General features: G+C 39.5%; 2 protein-coding genes across 4 annotated transcripts in view; one reads left to right on the top strand and one right to left on the bottom strand.

The window, feature by feature from the left end:
• Positions 1 to 1,189: 1,189 nt before the first annotated feature.
• Positions 1,190 to 13,168, top strand: dtwd1 (DTW domain containing 1). 3 transcript variants are annotated; one of them, XM_062029245.1, is made up of 5 exons: positions 1,190 to 1,223; positions 6,340 to 6,574; positions 6,727 to 6,864; positions 10,653 to 10,929; positions 11,007 to 13,168. In XM_062029245.1, exons 2-5 carry the CDS (start codon positions 6,374 to 6,376, stop codon positions 11,255 to 11,257), a joined length of 867 nt encoding a protein of 288 aa, XP_061885229.1. In that variant the 5' UTR covers positions 1,190 to 1,223; positions 6,340 to 6,373; the 3' UTR covers positions 11,258 to 13,168. The 3 variants fall into 3 exon arrangements, with proteins under 3 accessions (XP_061885229.1, XP_061885220.1, XP_061885237.1); XM_062029236.1 differs by lacking the exon at positions 1,190 to 1,223 and adding an exon at positions 2,970 to 3,036; XM_062029253.1 differs by lacking the exon at positions 1,190 to 1,223 and adding an exon at positions 4,772 to 4,923 and having other exon boundaries at positions 11,007 to 13,166.
• Positions 12,060 to 22,880, bottom strand: part of LOC133635846 (NAD(P) transhydrogenase, mitochondrial) — a 56,406-nt gene continuing 45,585 nt past the window's right edge. The window contains exons 19-22 of the mRNA XM_062029224.1: positions 15,075 to 15,156; positions 14,866 to 14,984; positions 13,935 to 14,050; positions 12,060 to 13,837 (exon numbers count right to left, since the gene is read on the bottom strand). Coding sequence (XP_061885208.1) covers positions 13,691 to 13,837; positions 13,935 to 14,050; positions 14,866 to 14,984; positions 15,075 to 15,156 — 464 coding nt within the window. The 3' untranslated portion in view covers positions 12,060 to 13,690. The remainder of the gene's footprint in view (positions 13,838 to 13,934; positions 14,051 to 14,865; positions 14,985 to 15,074; positions 15,157 to 22,880) is intronic.

Genomic DNA, 22,880 nt, shown 5'->3' with positions numbered 1-22,880 from the left:
ACCTATGCTCTCTGTTGTGTAGATGTGGGCCTCTGTGCTGTCCCTGACCATATCCTCCTGGACCTCAGCCTCTGCTATGTTCAATTGTCGGGCTTGTCTCCCCTTCAGGCACACCTTAGCAAAATGATTTGCTGTTCCGCAATTGCGGCAGTTCTTCCCATATGCTGGGCAAAGTTCACGTCCGCGCTTGTGCATGTTGCCACAATATCTACATGCAGCACCCTCACTCTTTGCCTGATTCTGAAACTTGCTAAAGTGTTCCTGCTTAGATGTTGGTCGCGGCCGCCGGCCATCTGTCGCATGCACTGCCTCCAGCGGCCTGTCCTGTGCCATCGTCTTCAACCTGATATCCGTCATTTCAGCAGCCCTGCATATTTCGATGGCTGATGTCAGCGTGAGATCCTTCTCTCTGAGCATGCGACGCCGCACACCCTCATCACTGACACCCAACACCACTCTGTCTCTTATAAGTTCCTCTCCGAGTTGGCCATACTCACAGGAAGCAGCTTTTTCCCTCAGCCTCGTTACAAACGCATCAATGGGCTCCCCTTCATCTTGCTTGCAGTTGCCGAAAACGTATCTCTCGAATATTACATTTCTGGCTGGCTTGAAATACACACCGAGACTCTCGAGGATGACGTCCACGTCCTTCTGCTGGTCCGCCGTGAGTCCCAGGTTATGCTTGTATATGTGGCGGCATTCAGCGCCCATCACTCGTCGCAGGGTTGCTGCCTGCACTTCCTTTGATTTTTCTTTTAGTCCTGATGCCAGAATATAATCCTCAAATTCGGCTCTAAAATTGTCCCAATTACTTGTGATATCGCCACTCAGCTTCATTTCCTCCGGTGGTGGTATGCTGGAAGCCATGGTGAAGCTATCGCTGTTAGCCTAGCTTGTTGCTAACGGCTAAATCTCCCGTCTTCGCCTCCACTGCTTTTTTTTTTTTTTTTTTCGTGTGTGCCGTCAGTGCAGCACGACAACACACAACCCTCAAACTTTGGGTCTAGCCACTTCTGACGCCATGTTCTTGTATATAGTTGGGACAGGAGACAATAGTGTGTAACTCATTCAGTGGTCTTTATTGCAACTGATGGCCCGGACGTAAACACAACCCACACTTCCTGCTAGCTGCTGGGACATACCATTCTGTTAGGGGTGCAACCCTTACTCGCCTATAACACAAGTTTCGCCGACGGACCAACTTCCTTCATTGTTGAAAACAGGTTAATGAACATAGTATATTACAATTATTGAAAAGGTTAAAAAAGTAATTAATGACTGAAAAAGTGGTCACAATTAACTTAATTTTCCAACTTCGTTCATTACACGGTTTTCAACTTTCCGTCCCAGGAACTTGGGGAATCGCTGAAAATTGTCCCGCTGTCACTTTCGTTCCGTCATTATATTGTCATGTTTTGGCTTAAAGTTGTTGTGTTGTGGTTTTATGTTGTTGTGTTGTGGTGTGTGTTTGTTGTGACTTCCTCTGCTATCGTAGAGAGTAGTAGCAGGTCTTTTAACCTTGACAAAATTTGGTGGCACTTAATTTTTAATGTTCATTTATTTTGTATTTGTATTATTTGTTTGTCAAAAATCAACAGTCAAAAGCATTTTTGGTATTAATACTGTATTATTTTTTTGTTAAAAACACCAGCAAAAGTAGCAGGTAAATCTACTGGTAAAATGTTGGTTAATTTACTTTCATTGCCAACTATTGGAATGTTGAAAATGACAGCAGAAAAGGTTTCCTCTTGTCAATTAAACCTAAAGTGTTGGTTGTACTTTATTCAAACAAGATGGGAATTAATTGGCCATTAATTGTGGTTCACATGCTTGTTTGTATCCATAATTCATCTATGCGTAAATCCCTTCCAAAAAAAACAGGAATACACACAAATTTCACCTGCAGTGTCCAGTATCCAGAATTTATTTCACAGTCACACTGGGTGATAAATAGTTTTTTGCTAAAAAGTTACTGAATAGTTTCAAATCACTAAATCGTTTAGGATCGTATTGTTCTAAAAAACGATATTCCTGAATCGTACCACCAACCACAAATCTGCATTTTATCAATATTAAAACAAATTGTTACACCCTCACTTACAAACTACAAAAGTAGAAATATTCACATTTCAGCCAACAATAATTCCACTACCAACTAGAGAAAAAACTTTACGGTAAGTAGTAAATCGAGTTTATGTTTTAGCGAGGCATATCCTAACATTACCTCTGTTATAACGTCATGAGTGACTAAAATGTGCATATTTTGTGGTATTTACTGTAGTAATGTCTCTCTCCCACACACACACACACACATACACACCAACTACAGTTGGAGATGGTCTAAAAATAGCTACGAAATAAATCAGAAAAGTTACTCTTCAGTTATACTGTCATCAAATACTGACTACTGTTTCACTTACTTACTCAAGTAATGTTTGGATGATTAATTTCAGTGGCGGGCCGTGCGTTTCCCACCCAGGCCTTCAGTGATGTCTGACTTCAATGATTACCTCTCAAAATACCATCATTGATGTCACCACATGACCATTGCTGGATAAATACTACTGGGCATTGAATCACCACCAATAGTCTACATAACGGGTTATTTTCTGGCGCATTTAAATATCAATAAACCCCCATCAGCAATTAAAACATATCTTATGTGGTACTGTCAAAATTAAAATAGCCAAAAACATATTAAAAGTGAAAAAATAATTAAATGAAATATCTGAACTCACAATCTGTAGAACCCATTTGAACTTCCGGGGTTGGCTGACATCGTTTCACAAGATGTAGTTTCTGTTATGATCTGTTTGCGTTTTCGATTCACTTGTGTTTTCAGCACCTTTGAGTTTGTGTGTTTCAGTTGCCATGACGGCAGATTACTCTCACCTGCCTCTGGTTAGTGTTCGGGACGCTCACCTGTTTCCTGGGTACTAATCAGAGAGCTATTTAGTCTATGCTCTGGCCTCACTCGGTCTGGTGGTGGTGGCCAGGCCGGAGGTTGCTGCCTGCACTGCAAAAACTGAAATCTGAGTAAGATTAAATATCTCAAATAAGGGTGATATTTGCTTATTTTGGAAATTCTTCTCACTAAGCAGATTTTATGTTAGATTGTTTTACTTGTTTTAAGGGTTTTGGTCCTAAATTATCTCAGTAAAATATTACAGCTTGTTGCTGAGATTTTATGACCTATATTGAGACTAGAATATCAACTGTTGCAAAGCTGTGTCATCAACACTCACAAGTATAAAACTACTTTTTTAAAGTAATAATTTCTTATTTCAAGCATGAAAAAAAAATCATGACTTTGACACAATTGTGTCTCATATTAAAACAGATGACAGCCAAATGGACTTTGCTGTTTTATTTTCAATGAAACAATAGAAAATATGTACTCATAGTAGTACAGTTGTTATTAGTGAGAATATACTTATTTTAAGGTCTTTTGGGGTTCATTGAGGTTAGCTAATTTTACTTGTTTTGGAAAGTCTTGACAAGCCAAATTGTCTTGTTATATTGGCAGATAATTTTGCTTAGTTCAAATAAAATACCCCTAAATTTTGTATTTTGTTTTCTTGTTTTTGAACACTAACTTTTTGCAGTGTGGCTGGGCACAGCTGGTTTATAAAATTAAAAAAATAAAGAAATAAAAAATAAAGAAATAATATAAAGTAGTAGGCCTATGTATCAATCGAAACATGCATTTATTACTGAATACAGACCACAGCAAAACATGAAACATAAACATTATTCATTGTGTGAATGTGGTGTCAATACAAACTATTTACCGTGGGCTTTATTTGCCTAAGGCAGTGTTTTTCAACCTTTTTCGAGCCAAGGCACATTTTCTGCGTTGGAAAAATCTGGAGGCACACCACCGGCAGAAATCACTAAAAAACAAAACTCAGTTGACAGTAAAAAGTCGTTGTCGCAATTGTTGGATATGACTTTAAACCATAACCAAGCATGCATCACTATAGCTCTTGTCTCAAAGTAGGTGTACTGTCACGACCTGTCTCATCACGCCGTGACTTATTTGGAGTTTTTTGCTGTTTTCCTGTGTGTAGTGTTTTAGTTCTTGTCTATTTTGGTGGCTTTTCCTATTTTGTTGGTATTTTCCTGTAGCAGTTACATGTCTTCCTTTGAGCGATATTTCCCGCATCTACTTTGTTTTAGCAATCAAGAATATTTCAGTTGTTTTTATCCTTCTTTGTGGGGACATTGTTGATTGCCATGTCATGTTCGGATGTACATTGTGGACGCCGTCTTTGCTCCGCAGTAAGTCTTTGCTGTCGTCCAGCATTCTGTTTTTGTTTACTTTGTAGCCAGTTCAGTTTTAGTTTCGTTCTGCATAGCCATCCCTAAGCTTCAATTCCTTTTCTTAGGGGCACTCACCTTTTGTTTATTTTTGGTTTAAGCATTGCACTCCTTTTTACCTGCACGCTGCCCCCCTACGCTGTTTCCGACATCTACAAAGCAATTAGCTACCGGCTGCCACCTACTGATATGGAAGAGTATTACACGTTACTCTGCCGAGCTCTAGACAGCACCGGCACTCAACAACAACACATCATTTGCAGACTATAATTACTGGTTTGCAAAAACACATTTTTACCCCAAATAGGTCAATTTAGATAATCTCCCACGGCACACCAGACTGTATCTCACGGCACAGTGGCTGGAAAAACACTGACCTAAGCAACCATATTTTATCTGGCTTTAACAGCTTTTATAAAAACGTACGCGTATATTTCTGTTTTAGCACTTCTCGGGCACCGTAGTTTACCCTGCAGAGGCGCTACTTGCAACCCGGAAGTGCAATGATTTATTTGAAGAAGCCGGACTGTGGAATTCGCCGTTAAACCTTCTTCAGTCTCTTCTTGGTGACGTCTCGTCGCTTCGTGATTTGTTGCGGTACATGTAAGTGGAACACACTTGTGACTCGCGTCAGTGACTGCGTGGTTGTCAACACCAACGCTTCTTGTCCATGCTATCAGCTAACATGCTATCCCATGTGACGTGTGGCTACTTCTGTGATAGGTGAACGTGGAGTAGCGATCGAGGTGTTGCTGAACGTTTATTCTTCAACATAATACAAACATACTCTGCTTATTCACGACTAGCCAGTGCATTTTGTGTTTGCATAAAATCAATCATTCTAATTAGTTAAGCATCCATCCATTTCCTGCCACTTGTCCCTTTCGGGGTCGCTGAAGCCTAAAGCTGCATTCCAAGCATGTTCTCCCTAATTGTTACATTGACGTATGTTTAATATTGGATTGACTATGGGTCAATCTGCTGCCCACATCTCCCCTCACCTGCCAGGGGGTGATCAAGGGGATGGGTCAAATGCAGAGGACAAAATGTCACTACTACTAGTGTGTGTGACAATTATTGGTACTTTAACTTTAACTTAAGGTTTGAAGGTGCGTTTTATCAGTTTTGCTAAATACTTGCTCCAGTGTGTGATAAATCATTAGTCAAGCACCTAAGAAAAGGGTTTTAACTAGGGATTATTGGTATCGGTTTCAAAAAGTAAAATTTATGACTTTTTAAAACGCTGCCGTGTTCACGGACGTAGGGAGAAGTACAGAGTGCCAATAAACCTTGAAGGCACTGCCTTTGCATGCCGGCCCAGTCGCATAATATCTACGGCTTTTGACACACTCACAAGTGAATGCAAGGCATACTTGGTCAACAGCCATACAGGTCACACTGAGGGTAGCCGTATAAACAACTTTAACACTGTTACAAATATGTGCCACACTGTGAACCCACACCAAACATGAATGACAAACACATTTCGGGAGAACATCCGTACCGTAACACAACATAAACACAACAGAACAAATACCCAGAACCCCTTGCAGCACTAACTCTTCCGGGACGCTACAATATACACCCCCCCCCCCCAACCACCACCTCAACCCCGCCCACCTCAACCTCCTAATGCTTTCTCAGGGAGAGCATGTCCCAAATTCCAAGCTGCTGTTTTGACGCATGTTAAAAAAAATAATGCACTTTGTGAGTAAATAATAAATATGGTAGTGCCATGTTGGCACTTTTTTCCATAACTTGAGTTGAAGTTCTCTTATTTTGGAAAACCTTGTTACATTGTTTAATGCATCCAGCGGGACATCACAACAAAATTAGGCATAATAATGTGTTAATTCCACAACTGTATATATCGGTATCGGTAATTAAGAGTTGGACAATATCTGATATCGGCAAAAAAGTCATTATCGGACATATCTAGTTTACACAGTTTACATATTTATTGGTATTGTATACAGGTATGTCTCCCAACTGAAAGCTAAATGTGTCCCTCTTGCACAGCTATACATATTTGGTCCACATTAAAAGAGCAAGCATGAGCAGCCATCCTGCAGACACTCATGAGCTCTCCAAGCAGCCTCTTCAAGGACTGAAATTGGCATCGCATGCAGTGCTGGAGAAAGTGCAGCAGAGGGGCAGGTCAAAGTGTGCTAAATGTGGAGGATCAAGGATGTTCTTCTGCTACACATGCTGCTTATTAGTGGACGTCAATCTGCAAGAAATCCCCACCGTCAAGGTCGGTATAAAAAGTTTTCGTTGTTTGTTCTTTGCAGCCTTTAGCAAAAGTCCTCTTGATGGTTTTAATGTAGTGGAAATGTTATGACTTTTTGCGTGAGTTTTATTAAACGCTGCACTCAGTGAGTTTGAATGACATGAGTTGTCTTTTAGCTTCCAGTGAAGATAGACATCATCAAGCACCCTAACGAGACAGATGGCAAGAGCACTGCTGTTCATGCCAAGATTCTTGCACCGAGCGATGTCACCATATACACCTACCCCTGCATTCCGGAGTTTGATCAAGACAAGGTTGGTTTACACTTGTATAGTAGTACCTCAATTAGTGAGCTTAATTGGTTGTGTGAAAAAGCTATTATTTCAAACCAACGCTGCCTTTACGCCCACTTTTTTCCTTCCCATGATTAAAAATCAAAGTTATGTCGAACTTTACCTATAAGCTAATGACAGCGAGTAAAACCAACTGTTTTGGGCAGATCTTGGGGTTAACTGTGGCATTTGCTACGCCAACTAATGGCATAGATGCTTGTAACTGGAAGTTCTGCTTGCAACTTAAATCATAACAATTTTCAGAGAGACAGCTCTTATCTCGAAACACTTTTAGTTGAGGTACCACCGTATTAGAATTAAGCTGATACCCATTTTTTTGGTACACTGGTCTGTGGTGGATGTTGCAAGCACACCCCTGTTTGTTTTTTTGTTTGAAACCAAAAAAAACATTCTTGTTGACTTGAGGAGGGAGAAGTCTAAATCGATTCAAATGAAATTATTCAAGGAAATTATTTTAGGTGCTGCAAAATACTACAAAATGTTTTTTTAAACAACCATGTTTTCATACGGTATGACATTTCAAGAATATTATACAACATATAAAAATGATATATTTGTCTTTATAGAAGAAAAAAGCGTACTTTTTTTTATGCAGAATATAAGGACGCCAAATATGTCCAGAATTTAAAAAAAAAACTTGCTTGGTTAATTTTTTACAAATTACATTTGTCCTTATTAAATTCTGAACAAATTTCTGGATGTTATGGTAGTGTTGAGTCGTGGTAGCTTTACGCTTTGCTGCGATCCTACTTCTTTATCCAGCAAATAAGTTGAGACTATCTCAACTGTGCCCTTAACTGGTTTCTGCCGGGTAGTCTACCCCATTTCTGCTTTAACCGACTGCCGACTGTACAGTACTCCAGATTACCTGAATTGGCAGACAAAATAACACACATATACCGATTAATCAATTCTATAACCATTCATAATTCCTGTCTTTATGTTATCATAAACCGGGTTTCCGTGGGTCATTAAAAAACATAAAAAGTCATTTAAATAGATTTTGCCAAAATTAAGGTCATAAATAGCATTACAAGTAGGGATGATACTCGAAACCTGTTTTCCCGGTTGTTTGATAAGAAAAGAACCGAGTCCTCGGACTCGAATCCCTTTTTAAGAACCGGTACCCGTTATCGAGACCACTATAGTAAAGGAAAAGAGTTGACTCTTTATTCGAATCCCGTCCCGACCAGAAATGCTCCGTGGGACATCACAATAAATGACGTCACGTAGCTCAGTCATTAGGCGCAGATAGCGAAAGCAGGAAAACAATGGACGGGAAAAAGCGCTCCAAGGTGTAATAAAGTTCAAAACAAAAACTATAATCCATCGAATAACTTTACTGAGAGATTTTAGCAGGGTAAAACACATGACGAACACTTTTACGACCAACCGGAAACATAGCAACGCACCTCCTTTACGGCAGCTGTCGCAACGTTCTTAAAACAACCGCAGCACATACATATATATGCACAACATATCTCCCTTTTTTAACTTTTGTTTTTCTTTCCTTGTAAACAAAACAAAATCACACTGTAGATGTGTTGTCTGTCTAATTATAAATAATGCAGACGAGGCGTGTTGGCTGAGTTCTTGATGTTTACTTTCACAGCGTGGCAACATGCAACTCTTTTCGGGGCTACCGCGCATGCTCGTAACTCCCGTTGCATGCTGGGTATTGTAGTTGTTATATTCTCTAGCTCATAACATTTTTCCCCCATAAAGAAATAATGTTAACTCAAAGTGTATTTCTTTTTTTAGCTTTAACTTTTCATTTATTAGCATTGTAACCACATTTGCAAATAACTTTTCTCTTCATAGAATGTTCTTTCAATAAAGAAATAAAGTGCAAAAATGTCAAAGCATCATAACAAACAGTTATGTCAAATAGCAGCAGAAGTGCACTTTTTGGAGAGCTGTATTATTTTCAGTTTTGTGCCCAAGGGACTGATTTTATTTAACACTATATTATTATTTATACACCTATAGTGATCACAGAGACAGGTTGTTTTTGTGTTACTGTATATATTTGTTTCTCTGAAAAATCCCACTTAATATACTTTGGGTAACAACAGTCAATATTTATTTATTCTATTTTATTTTTTTAGGTGGGTAACAGTCAATATTTATTTATTTATTAGATTTTATTTTTTTATTATATAATAAAAGTGAGCTTTTGTTAAACCAAATATTGTGTGTTTTTTTCCATATACAACAACCTATCTGGACTCGATAAGAGAATCGATAAGGAATCGGTTCGATAAGAGGATTCGATAATAGACTCGAACTCGATAATTCTTTATCAAACATAATCCCTAATTACAAGCATTAAATACGATATCCAGAGGCATTAAAAAATTAATGCAATTGGCAACAAAAAAAGACAAGAAAACAAACCAGCCGACTCAGTTTTTCCAATATGGGAAGAAAAAACTTTTTTTCTAACAAATATTGATTCCATTTTATTTAGATGTTTGTTTTACCTATTTAGGATAATTAAGTTAATGTTAACTTTTCAACTATTTCACATTTTTATTGTTAAATGCTTATAATTTTGTCCAAGCAGACAATTGCATGCTTTTGACTATATAAAATAACAATGTGCAGTAGGATATGGGCATTACATTTGTTTCAAGTTGCATTAAAAAACATTAAATGCCTGCAGAAATCCTGATGAAGTATTTAGTTAATGTGGTTTCTGCACAATTCTGCACTAAGTGGTAATTGAGCCAGAGTCTGTGATCCACCACACATTTCAACGACAATGGATATCAGCAGAAAACGTTTTTAATTTTAATACATTCTGGGCCTGATTTACTAATGTCCAAATACCACATGCTAAACAGCGTGTGCAATGGTAATGTGGTGCAGACCGCCTTATTTAAATGAGGACTGTGTGTGCATACAGGGCTTTTACCACAAAGATGATCATTTTCTGTATGTTCGTGTTATCATGCTCCTATTTGTGTGCGATGTGTAAAACCAGCAGCACACGTCAATAATCTTGTCGCAATCTAGACAAAAAAAAACCATGCACACTGACACTTAATTCTGTGCGTGAGGCTGTGGAGCGCATCACAGCGCATTCATGCATCTGGAATGACTCACGCAAGAAAAGGCACAATAAAAAACGTCTTCATGTTGGAGATATATTAGATTTCCTAAATTAAATAAAAAAAGTCAGCAGACACCAAAACACACCAATTTAATTAATTATAATCAGCCCCATTAGTCATCCAGCAGCTATAAAATTATAAAAAGAAATTGCTGACTAGACATGTCTAATATTTTTTTTATTTCTGACAGTCCAAAATGTTGCCATACACACGTGGGATGGAGGATTCTCGTTTGTACAATGTCTGTCTTTGCAGCGCGAGCACAGATTCCGCAGCCGTGTGCATAACTGTCACTTTGAACATCCTGCTGACATGTGCTAAATAAAACGCGAAATAGTGCTCGCAAAACGGTGATGAGTGTCGCTAAATCACATTGCGCGTGATAAATATTTATATTTGCATTTTCTCCTCCCAGTATTGTGTGCGTTTTGATCATCAGCATATATTTTGCATATTAATGAAGACAGAGACGCAAAATGAATTGCACGCCTTATTCTGCTCACTTAACAGATGCAATCCACTTTGTACACATTTAGTAGATTAGCTTTGTGTGTGCTATTAGGTTTGCACATGTTCTAGTACACGCGAACCTTTAGTAAATAAGGCCCTTTGTATTCTGCATTCTCTCTTTAGGTTGTGTTGGTGTTCCCTGGTCCAGGCGCTGTCACAGTACAGGACATGATGCAATGTTTGCACGAGAGGACATTTGACCCCTCTGGTGAACCTTGGTTAAAGAGGCGGAAAATAGACAACGCAGCAGCTGCCACACACACTGCAGAGGACCCAGAGTCAGGGACCACAGATGAAACAAAAGGCTCGGAATCAAGGGCACTTCCCCTTCAAAGGGTGGTCTTCATCGACAGCACATGGAACCAGACCAACAAAATCAGCACAGATGAGAGGCTACAAGGTACTTAAAGATTACTTTTGTGTGACAGGTAAGTTCATGCGACAGTCTGACGTCAGAGTACTGTTTTTACCTTTCAGACCTGCTACAAGTGGAGCTGAAAACGAGGAAAACATGTTTCTGGCGCTCTCAAAAGGGCAAACCAGACACTTACCTGGCGACCATTGAAGCGATCTACTATTTCCTCAAAGACTTCCATGAGCAATGCCTTGTTCAAGACTACAATGGAGAGTACGACAACCTTCTCTTTTTCTACTCCTACCTGCACTCTGTGGTCAACAAGTCTATGGCTGGAAAGAGGGAAGCTGACAAAAGAAAAGAAAAACTGTAAGAGACTAAGCTTGGACATCCTTTTTTCAAATTTAATGTTTTGTCTGGGACAGTATTTTGAGTTAAATGGACAGTGACACATTTTGATAGTGTTCAATTAAAATGGTTTACAATGACACATAAGCCTGGTTGCTATGTGAAAACAATTATTGACTGTGGAACAAACTTGGATCTAAAAGTAGCATGTGCTATTTTGTTATTCTTATTGATGCATTTCCATAAACCAAAGAAGATCCTGGCTATCAAACTGCAAGCTACAGTAGTTTTCAAAGAAAAGCAAGGCTTGAATTAATTTTAAAAAACAAATACACTTTTTCAAGACTATTTTTTTTACAATATTGCAAATTTAAACTATACCTAAAAGAAACAAAATCACTTCAAGATTATACATATGTCAAATATTTGTTGTACTGTACTGACCTTCTTGTTTTACATTTGTATGTACAGTAGACATTTATAGATACAAACCAACAGTTGCACCAAAGGACTTCTCTTCAAGCAAGTCCAAAAAAAAAAAAAGTGTTACACACACACACACCAGAAACCCACTGGGGTGGGGGGAACATCCCAAATGTTTGGCAATTTAGCAAATCCAGGAAGAATAACTATTTTAAGATTATTATCAATCAAGTATTAAAGTCAAACGACTGTCGAGCAGCCAAGTATCTTTTTTTTATTGCCGTCTACTAGTTTTTTTTAAAGTAATTTATAATGTCGTAAAAAATGAAAACAAGGGGCTGTACCGGCATGTTGAGGTCAATACCATAATCTGAATTTAATAAGCACAACAGGAGTCATACATTTAAATATATTTTATTTACAAACCAGTACACATGACATAATGCTCTACATCCATTCTTTCTTTTGTTAAAGAGGCTGTTTGCAACTTGCTCAAAGTTCCATTTTTCAAACCTAAAAACATAACACTACCAGCTAGCTTATGTTGTCATGATGGTTTAAAGGGGAACTTCACTTTTTGGGGAATTTTGCCTATCATTCACAATCCTTATGTCAGACAAGCACACAAGTTTTTCTTTTTTTCCAATGCATTTTAAGTCGTTAATAAATGCAAACAAAAGTCTGCTTACAATGGTGCCCATGGAAGTCGCTCTATTCTGCCTATAAAGCCCTTAGAATACATCCTAACACCTCCATTAAGGTTTTATATACATGATGTAAGTATATGTGGAATGTAGTAACAGGCACATTCACAATTACGTAATATTTTACGTATTTTGCTTAATTTAAGCATACGGCGGCGCAATTACTTTAAAAATACGTCAGTTTTTTTTCTTCGACATCTCTTGATTTTTACTCACTGCAGACTTCATGAGAGGCAACAAACATAATAAAACATCACTTACTGTACAAGGTCTGCTCTCACTGGGATGCCGCTTGCTAGGATGTTCATATATTCCCGTTAAGATGAAGAATGACTCAGGGGTGGAACCAAGCATCTTTTCTTGTTTTTCTCACCATTTCCGAGTCTAAATTGGATGCCAAAGTTGACCAACTTTTCAGATTATGTCCTCTTCCTTCGATCTCTGTGAGAGACATTATATTATCTCTGGTTTAAAATAAACTTTCACGAGTTCTGAGGTGACAAAAGCAGCTCACTATCCGATGTCAATACAGCAGCACAAGCTAGTTACCTCTCTGTGATCACGTCGCAGCTATAAAGAGTTTGTCTGCATTAGCGCTTATAATAACAAAATCACTAATACTTGGTTAATATTCAGGTCACAAAAATGTAAATGGAGTATTGCTGGGTAGTTATTTAGAGGGCTTTATGGGCGAACTAGAGGACCTCCCATTGATTCCGTTGTAAGTAGACTATTATTTACGAGTTAAAATAAAAAAATACGTCTGTATTCTTGTCTCTCATAATGATTGTGAACAATTGGCCAAAAAAAAAAATGCAGTTCCCCTTTAACAGTAAATATCGATTTAAAAAAAAAAAGTGTCCATACATTTTACAATTACTAATTATACTGAAGGAAATTTCTCATCTGTCTGAATTTGGTTGCACATGTACATGCAGGCAGCATATACACAAAATTAGTACCAGAGAAGCAACTAACAATTTGTACTCATGTTGTTACAGTAGACTATACATTTAATGATAGCTAAAATTGGCTATCCAAATTGCTATCCTTAGACAACAACACACAAAGCTAATCTGCGTGGACGTGTTACGCACATGTCATTACATGCTAAAAGCTGTAAGAGGGCAAGTATAATGCTTAAAACATTGGAAAGTTAGCGCCCTCTAGGTATCTGTAAATATTGGAAACAGCCCCTTTAACTGGAATCTACTTTTGTAGAGCTTAACATTATCCATTGCAATTCATAGACTGATACTTAGGTGCCAAAACTGGGGTTGGAAACAACCATTTAAACTAAGGAGCAACATGTAGTCAGCTGGTGAGGGCACCTAGTAGTAGACCTCTCTAATCTTTGCTTGGAGGCTGTCACATGTCTTCTTAGCATCACCCAGCAACATTGAAGTGTTAGGCTTGTAGAAAATGGGGTTATCTACTGCAGCGTACCCCACACCCAAGGTCCGCTTCATCACAACCACCTAGTGTAACAGGGTGAAAAAAGTGTTGGTTAGGATGTCAAACACAATGCGAAAGTCAAATCATCACATACAATATTTTGTTTGAAACTGGACCAACCTGTTTGGACTTCCACACCTCCAGGACGGGCATACCAGCAATGATCGAGTTTGGATCCTCTTGAGCAGCAGAGTTAACAGTGTCGTTGGCACCGATGACCATTGTCAGGTCCGTCTCTGTGGGCCACATGCATTTACCGTAATTTCCGGACTATAAGCCGCTACTTTTTCCCCTCGTTCTGGTCCCTGCGGCTTATACAAGGGTGCGGCTTATTTACGGCCTGTTCTTCTCCGACACCGACGAAGAGGATTTCGGTGGTTTTAGTACGCAGGAGGAAGACGATGACACAATGATTAAAGACTGACTTTTCATATACCGGTAGGCTGGTTATTTTGATAACGTACAGGCGAGCACTTTGTATTACTTTGCACCGTTGTATTATTTGTACTCTGCACGAATGCTGTTCGCCATGTCAAAGATGTGAAAGTTTGATTGAATGATTGAAAGATTTATTGTTAATAAATGGGACGCTTTGCATTCCAAAACAGTCATCTCTGTCCCGACAATCCCCTCCGTGGTAGCAGGAACCCCTATATACTACGGTAATTACACATCAAAACCCTGCGGCTTATAGTCGGGTGCGGCTTATATATGGAGCAATCTGTATTTTCCCCTAAATTTAGCTGGTGTGGCTTATAGTCAGGTGCGGCTTATAGTCCGGAAATTACGGTACATGACATCACACAAACCCCCACACTCTTAGGAAATTCCAGAGAGCCACTTAGCTCTCTAATAAATACAACCGTGTGTGTCAGAGTGTGCCTGCATGGAAATCCTGATTACTGTCACAACACAACAAGAGGCTGATCCAAGTAAAAATGGAAAAAATGTGGTGGACCTCTACAAAGTGGATGTAATTTTAGTCAACACCTTGCAGCTGAAGAGCATGCTCCTTGTGGAATACTGTACAGTACTGTGGAAAAAAGCTTACCTCGAAAGTCTTCATTGATCTCATCCATCTCTAAAACCACATCATACGGAACACCTGCCTCAGCCAAGAGGACGTTCAGCTGGCCTGGCATACGGCCCGCCACTGGATGGATACCAAACCTAAGTAAAACAGATGCACACAATCATCATTGCAAATGTATTCGTTTATTGCAAACCAATGAAGGAACTCGTCAGAATATATTTTGTCACCTGACAGTCTTGCCTTGTTCCCTTAACATCTTCACCATGTCTGCAATCGGGTACTGAGCTTTTGCTGCACACAACCCCCAACCTAAATACAGAAAAACAATCAAACCTAAAACAGTGCCACAAATTATCGTGAGTATTTGTAACCTTGAAACAAGTGTAGAGTTTGAGCAGGAAATACTATATTGCTGTTCCGTTCTTGGGTGTTCCAGCCATTCAAATAGAGAGATAAGAACGTGTTTTCATAGAGTCCCAAAAGAAGGGGTTCATGAGGTTAAAGATGGGGTGAAAACAAAATGGCGTCAAAGAAAATGGCTCTTAAAAATATTACTTTCATCATCTTGTGGAATACATTAGGGCCATGCTTGTTCCTGCACCGATCCCTTTGTAAAATGTTTGTTTGAACATTTGATTTGTTTGAGAAACTTTTGGTGATGCAATCAAGTTTATTCTCTACTATATTGGTAGTGTTTGAGAGCAGAATTAAACGTAAGAAAAGGACAAGAGATCGCCTTAGTTAGTTTTTTTGTGGTTGCTATGCCTAAATACAACACTTGCTCGTACAAATAAACTGTCATGTTAAGTCCTAGAAATAAATATTGTGATTGTTTGGCCCTCGTGTGTGTATGTGAGTGTGAATGTTGTCTGTCTATATGTGTTGGCCCTGTGATGAGGTGGCGACTTGTCCAGGGTGTAGCCCGCCTTCCGCCCGTGTGCAACTGTGATAGGCTCCAGCAACGCCGTAAGGGACAAGCGGTAGAAAATGGATGGATGTATAGTCCAATATACCGTATTGGACTATCGGGTCGCGCAGGCAGCAGCCTAAGCAAAGAAGCCCAGACTTCCCTCTTCCTGTGGTCGGACGTGCCCTAAACACCTCCCCAGGGAGGCGTCTGGGTGGCATCTTGACCAGATGCTTGAACCATCTCACTTGGCCCCTCTCAATGTGGAGGAGCAGCAGCTTTACTGAGCTCCTCCCGAATGACGAAAGCTTCTTCTCCTATCTCTAAGTGAGAGCCACGCCACCCGGCAGAGGAAACTTATTACGGCCGCTAGTAACCGTGATCTTGTCCTTTCGGTCATAACTCAAAGCTCATGACCATAGGTGAGGATAGGGACGTAGATCCACCTGTAAAATGAAAGCTTTGCCTTCCAGCTCAGCTCCTTCTTCACCACAATGGATTGATACACTGTCCGCATTACTGCAGATGCCGCACCAATCCGCCGGTTGATCTCACGATACACTCTTCCCTCTCTCATGAACAAGACTCCGAGGTACTTGAAATCCTCCACTTGGGGCAAGATCTCCTCCCTAACCCAGTAATGGCACTCCACTCTTTTCAGGGTAAGAACCATAGACTCTGACTTGGAGGTGCTGATTCTCAGCCCAGTCGCTTCACACTCTGCTGCGAACCGATCCAGTGAGAGCTGAAGATACTGGCTAGATGAAGCCATCAGGACCACATCTGTAAAAAGCAGAGACCTAATCCTGCAGCTACCAAAGTGGATGTACTCAATGCCCTGACTGCGCCTAGAAATTCTGTTCATGAAAGTTATTAACAGAATTGTTGACAGGGGGCAGCCCTGGCCGAGTCCAACCCTCACTGAAAACGTGTCCGACTTACTGCCGGCAATGTGGACCAAGCTCTGGCACTGATCATACAGGGAGCGTACCGCCTCAATCAGTCAGTCCGAAACCCAATACTTTGTGAGCACTCCCCACAGGACTTCCCGAGGGACACAAAGGGTACAGAGTTGGTCCACAATTCCACAACCAGGATGAAAACCACACTGCTCCCCCTGAATCCGAGGTTCGACTATCCGACGTAGCCTCCTTTCCAGTACACCTGAATAGACCTTACTGGGAAGGCTGAGGAGTGTGATCCCAAGATTGTTGGAACACACCCTCCGGTTCCCTTTTTTAAAGAGAGGAACCACCACCTCGATCTGCCAATCCAATATTAGTAAATACTAAAAACAAAACTATGGATGAAAGTACCCAGATAAGACATGTAACAGGTAAAACACATCTGTTAAAGATAAAACACAAATTGTAGGAATTTGTGACAAATTCAGTCATTTCACTTGCAATAGTTAACACTAATTGGGCGGTTTGAACGCCGCTAACATTTGGCATCAATCCAAGCAGCTGTGCGCGCGTCTATGTATCTACATGTGCACAACAGGGGATCTGGTTAACGTACGAGAGCAGCGTATAGTATGTCTGTTTGCGAGAATGTCAACGTGTTGACTGAGTGGGCGAGTAAAGAGAGAGAGAGGTAGCGCTTGCACTGCGCAGTAGAGTGATGAACGGGTCTGGTTGTGTCCTGCAAAACTAATATTAATGCAATTGTCACGACTCGGGGGATTCGTCAGTCTGACCAGAACGTAAAGAAGTGTGTTACTCATCGCCACATTTGGCGAGGCATGTTTGAAAGCAGAACTTGCAGCGCGGCGCCTCCCTGTTTAACGCGTCACCTTTACCGTTAGTTTTGAAGCCCAAATATCTCCATATTGCGCTTCACGCACTCCCTTTATGAACCAGTAGAATCGCAGTTTTTTTTGCCATTTTGCCATGCTATTGCTTGTTTGCACTTTGTGTGTGCATTTTGACACACTCAAAGTCACGCGCCTCGGCACAGCAGCATAAATGGTACCAGTATTTTTTAAAGGTGGTGTAGTACTGTTTTCAATTGATTAGTACCGCGGTACTTTCTTAGTACCGGTATACCGTACAACCCTATGACAGACTGATTATAGCAGGTAATCAACTGCAAACAAATGTATAATTTTTCTCATTAGTGTCACGATCACAGCAGCACGGCACTCGTTATGTGACTCAAATGCCTTACTTAGCAATGCACGAATAAATCCAACAAGATTAATGCTTAATTTGTGGACCCCTCAGATGTAAAGACATGCTGTGCCTCCAATCTTTACTTCCCTAACTACCGTAAGTGTCAAATGAAGTGAGGTTTAGCGAGCTGTAACGTCTTGGTGATGATAAATAGTTTAAATCATTAAAACAAATTATTTTCTTAAGAGTGTATAAATCCACTCCATCCCATTTAAAATATTTTTCATGATCGCTTATATATTTGCCTCTAAACCTTTCAAAATACACCCAAATGTGCATTGATTCAGGTAAATAAACAGTAGCCTAATGGGGCTCTAGATCATCGCCTGAAACCCACAAGTGCCTGGATGTGCCTCTCGGTCAAGTGATTTCAATCCAGCTATTGACTTGGTCTTATTATTGGAATCTAATATTGTTGTTGGCTGAACAGCAGCCGGTGGGATGCTTTGTGCTCTTCTACAACTATGCATCTCTAGGTCTTATCAGACAAGATTGCCAAATCTTAAGCTTTCTGGTTCCTCACTGCCATTCTCTGCCAATACAGACTTTGCACAAGTTTGACATTTCACTGTTTTTTTCCCCCTTAAATCAATCCCTTATGTTGGACGCCACATCTGTACATGTTATGGTTTAAAAACCACAAGAGAACAGTTGTATGTAGCCAAGTTATTCTTTGCGGTTGACTAAGTTTGTGTGCTGGAGGCAAGAAAAATAGACATCTGAGTGACATTGACAAAACCAAATTGCAGGGTTAGTAGACTTGACGGTGGTATCTCCTTGGCTGAGCAGAGGCAATTGAAGGCAATTGGTCAAAATTGTCCACAGGAGAACACACAATAATGTAACAGTCTTGCTGTATTGACAAATACATGTTTTGCCTCAAGTATTTGTCCTGTGTTTTATCCTGATTATAATTATGATCACCAAATTAAAGGAATGGCTAAATCAGGCTAGAATTATGGTTTTAGAATGTCCTTCCTAAAATCCTGACTTAAATGTGTGGACAATGCTGAAGAAACAAGTCCATGTCAGAAAACCAACACATTTAGCTGAATTGCACCAATTTTGTCAAGAGGAATGGTCAAAAATTTAACCAGAAGCTTGCCAGAAGATTGTGGATGGCTACCAAAAGTGCCTTACTGCAGCGAAACTTGCCATGGGACATGTAACCAAATATTAACATTGCTGTATGTATACTTTTGACCCAGCAGATTTGGTCACATTTTCAGTAGACCCATAATAAATTCATAAAAGAACCAAACTTCATGATTGTTCTTTGTGACCCAACATGTATGTGCTCCAATCACTCTATCACAAAAAAATAAGAGTTGTAGAAATGATTGGAAACTCAAGACAGCCATGACATTATGTTCTTTACAAGTGTATGTAAACTTTTGATCACGACTGTTTATAGATACCGAAAATATTAGGAAAAATAAATGCATCATCCATGCCCCTCCCCCTTGCTGTGTGACCAACACACCTGCGACATTCACATATCTTAAGTCTTGAATACGCTTGTATTGTATGCTTTGCTGCTCTTTAAGTTTGCATTTTTTAATTTTTGACTTGAGTCTGTGAAAACTGGATAATACCCCTCTGTCGAGGTATCGTTGTACGCTACACAGGCTCGCCATGCACACTTGCTGCGTGATGTGCACCTCCAGCAAACTTTTCGAGCTGACGGCGACAAGGATCGTTTATGCTGACAGTAGTGTTAGGGGAATATTTTCCACCTTAAAGGGGAACCGCACTTTTTGGGGAATTGTTTTTATCATTCACAATCCTTAATTTACGACAAGCACACATATGTTTTTCTTTTTCTAAATATTAAATAATTGCGATCAAAAGTTCGCTTACAATGGAGTCTTTGAGAGTCGCTCTCTTCTGCCTATAAAAACCCTTAAAAAACATCAAAACACATCTCTTAAGGTTTTATATACATGTTGTAAATTTATGTAAGGGCACATTAATAATTAAGTTTTTTTTTTAATCATTTTAAGCATACCCACTGCAGACTTTATGAAAGCCAACAAAAATAAAACTTCACTTACTGTACAATGTCTTCTGTCACTAGGATGCCGAGTGATAGAATCTTATATTCCAATTTTAGATTAAAAATTACTTATAATCCTCACGAAGAAAAAAGGGGTGCAACCAAGCGTTTTTTCGTGTTGTTCTCACCTTTCCCGGGTTTAAATTGGCTGTCAAAGTGTACCAACCTGTCAGATCACATCCTCATGTCTCTATCAGACAGGTGAGAGGCATAATTTATGACAGAATAAATAGAAGTTTGATGAGCAAAGCAAGCGAGGAAACAGGTTACCACTCGAAACATAGGGACACACGGTAATGATCACGGCACCGCTGTAAATAGTTTGTCTGCATTAGCACGTATAATAAAAATATCACTATTAGTTGGTAATATTCAAATCACAAAATGTAAATAAGATTATTGGTGGCGCTTTTTGGATGTTTTTTATTGGGTTTTATGGCAGAATATAGGATCTCCCATTGGCTCTGCTGTAAGCGGACTTTTATTTACGTTTACTTAAGAGTTAAAATACATCCGTCGTCATGTCTTTCATAATGATTGCGAACAATAAGCAACATTTAACAAAAAAAAAGGGCCGTTCCCCCTTAAAGCAGAGTGAAATGCAAAGGGAGTCTCACTCTCTATTCACTTAGCTCTGTTCAAGGACAAAACACAATAGGTACACCCTATGTTTTTGTCTTTGCAAATACACACATAATACTTATTTGTATAGCTTATATGGTTTTGATGGTGTAAAGAGGTGAATTTGTGTTGATATTGTCTGTGTTGACCCTGTGATGAGGTGGCGACTTGTCCAGGTTGTACACTGCCTACCGCCCGAAAGCAGCCGAGATAGGCTCCAGCGACACTGAACGGGACAAGTGGTAGAAAATGGATGCATGGTGTGAAGAGGTGCCAGAAACATGACGATGCGAGAGTGAATGTGTGTGTGTGTGTGTGTGTGTGTGTGTGTGTGTGTGTGTGTGTGTGTGTGTGTGTGTGTGTGTGTGTGTGTGTGTGTGTGTGTGTGTGTAAATCAGATACCGTATTTTTCGGAGTATAAGTCGCACCGGCCAAAAACGCATAATAAAGAAGGAAAAAAACATATAAGTCGCACTGGAGTATAAGTCGCATTTTTTGGGGAAATGTATTTGATAAAACCCAACACCAAGAATAGACATTTGAAAGGCAATTTAAAATAAATAAAGAATAGTGAACAACAGGCTGAATAAGTGTACGTTATATGACGCATAAATAAACAACTGAGAACGTGCCTGGTATGTTAACGTAACATATTATGGTAAGAGTCATTCAAATAACTATAACATATAGAACATGCTATACGTTTACCAAACAATCTGTCACTCCTAATCGCTAAATCCCATGAAATCTTATACGTCTAGTCTCTTACGTGAATGAGCTAAATAATAATATTTGATATTTTACGGTAATGTGTTAATAATTTCACACATAAGTCGCTCCTGAGTATAAGTCGCACCCCTGGCCAAACTATGAAAAAAACTGCGACTTATAGTCCGAAAGATACGGTACTTATGTTAACTTTTGGTTCCATTGGACAACATCCAAGTAACTCCGCCAGGGAGGGGCAGCAAGGTGGACAAAAACATGTGAGCAGAGGGACTATCAAGAGAGAACGCCCCAGACTTTGCAGAGCTTGGTCTTCTTCCCAGCGCTGGTAGTGCTACTGTTTGTACTGACTATTTGTAGAATAAATTGCTAATCTTCAATTCTAGTCACCTCGCCTTGTGCTGTCTTGTAGTTGATGCGTTTTTCTTTGTTTCTTGCATTGAACAAAGAGCACAGTCTACTGAGCCAAATTGTGTGTTAAACATACTTGGCCAATAAATCTGCTTCTGATTCCTATTCAGACAAACCATTAGAACAAAAGAACCTGAGAGGACGATAGCAACAATACAATAGCAACACATTGATCAGTTCCCGCTGCAATAACACTCCTTTTTAATTACCATCTTTCACCTGTGACGGGAAGCAAACAAGCTGAATAGTTTGAGTTGTGATTGCTCACAGCCTAGGGTGTCCAAAGTGTGGCACAAGGGCCATTTGCGTTTTCTGTTTTTATAGCCTATATTGTAGGAATAAAAAAAACTAAATAGAAAAATAAAGCAGAAGGCATAACATGGAGAAAGCTAAAATGTTGATATAAATCGCTAATAGCACAAAGCTTTCTCTTTACATTAGTGCTGTAAAATTATTAAAACATTTAATCGGATTAATCACACTTTTGAATTTGGATTAATCACATGTTATTACTTACTTGCATAAATGAAATTAACTTAAATGAACACAATATTTGGACATAAATGCAATTTTATTGTCAGATTGTCATCGACGATCATTTATGTTTTACTTGAATGCATGTCATTTACATGCACATCACTTATCTAAGTCCAGTCTGGGTGTATTTTGTAGTGAAATTGCTAGTGTGCACACCAGTCAGTCTCCTCATCTTTACTCTGACATAAGCATTGACCTGGTCACTCCACATATAACAACTATATATAACAACATTTTAGGGCATGTACTGTACGGTCATAAAAAATGTTGTGATAAATTTACGTATATACATGATTGATGCAATCCATCTATCCATTTTCTACCGCTTGTCCCTTTTGGGGTCACGGGGGGTGCTGGAGCCTATCTCAGCTGCATTCGGGCGGTAGGCGGGGTACACCCTGGACAAGTCGCCACCTCATCCCAGGACCAACACAGATAGACAGACAACATTCACCATCACATTCACACACTAGGGCCAATTTAGTGTTGCCATGCAATATTCTTTGTAATTAATCACATGAGTTAACTTATTTTTGACAGCCCAAATTTAAATAGGTATTATTTTTTTAAACCTTTCTTCCAAGTTCATAATAACATACAA

The sequence above is a fragment of the Entelurus aequoreus genome, linkage group LG02, assembly GCF_033978785.1.
Source record: "Entelurus aequoreus isolate RoL-2023_Sb linkage group LG02, RoL_Eaeq_v1.1, whole genome shotgun sequence".
Taxonomy (NCBI): domain Eukaryota; kingdom Metazoa; phylum Chordata; class Actinopteri; order Syngnathiformes; family Syngnathidae; genus Entelurus; species Entelurus aequoreus.
This window is presented reverse-complemented; position numbering and strand designations above follow the sequence as displayed.

Excerpts from the sequence above, each read along its gene's own strand:
- dtwd1 (XM_062029245.1), top strand. The coding sequence starts at position 6,374 with ATGAGCAGCCATCCTGCAGACACTCATGAGCTCTCCAAGCAGCCTCTT. Across the intron at positions 6,865-10,652 it reads CGGAGTTTGATCAAGACAAG|GTTGTGTTGGTGTTCCCTGG; the intron begins GTTGGTTTACAC and ends TTCTCTCTTTAG. Across the intron at positions 10,930-11,006 it reads CACAGATGAGAGGCTACAAG|ACCTGCTACAAGTGGAGCTG; the intron begins GTACTTAAAGAT and ends TTTACCTTTCAG.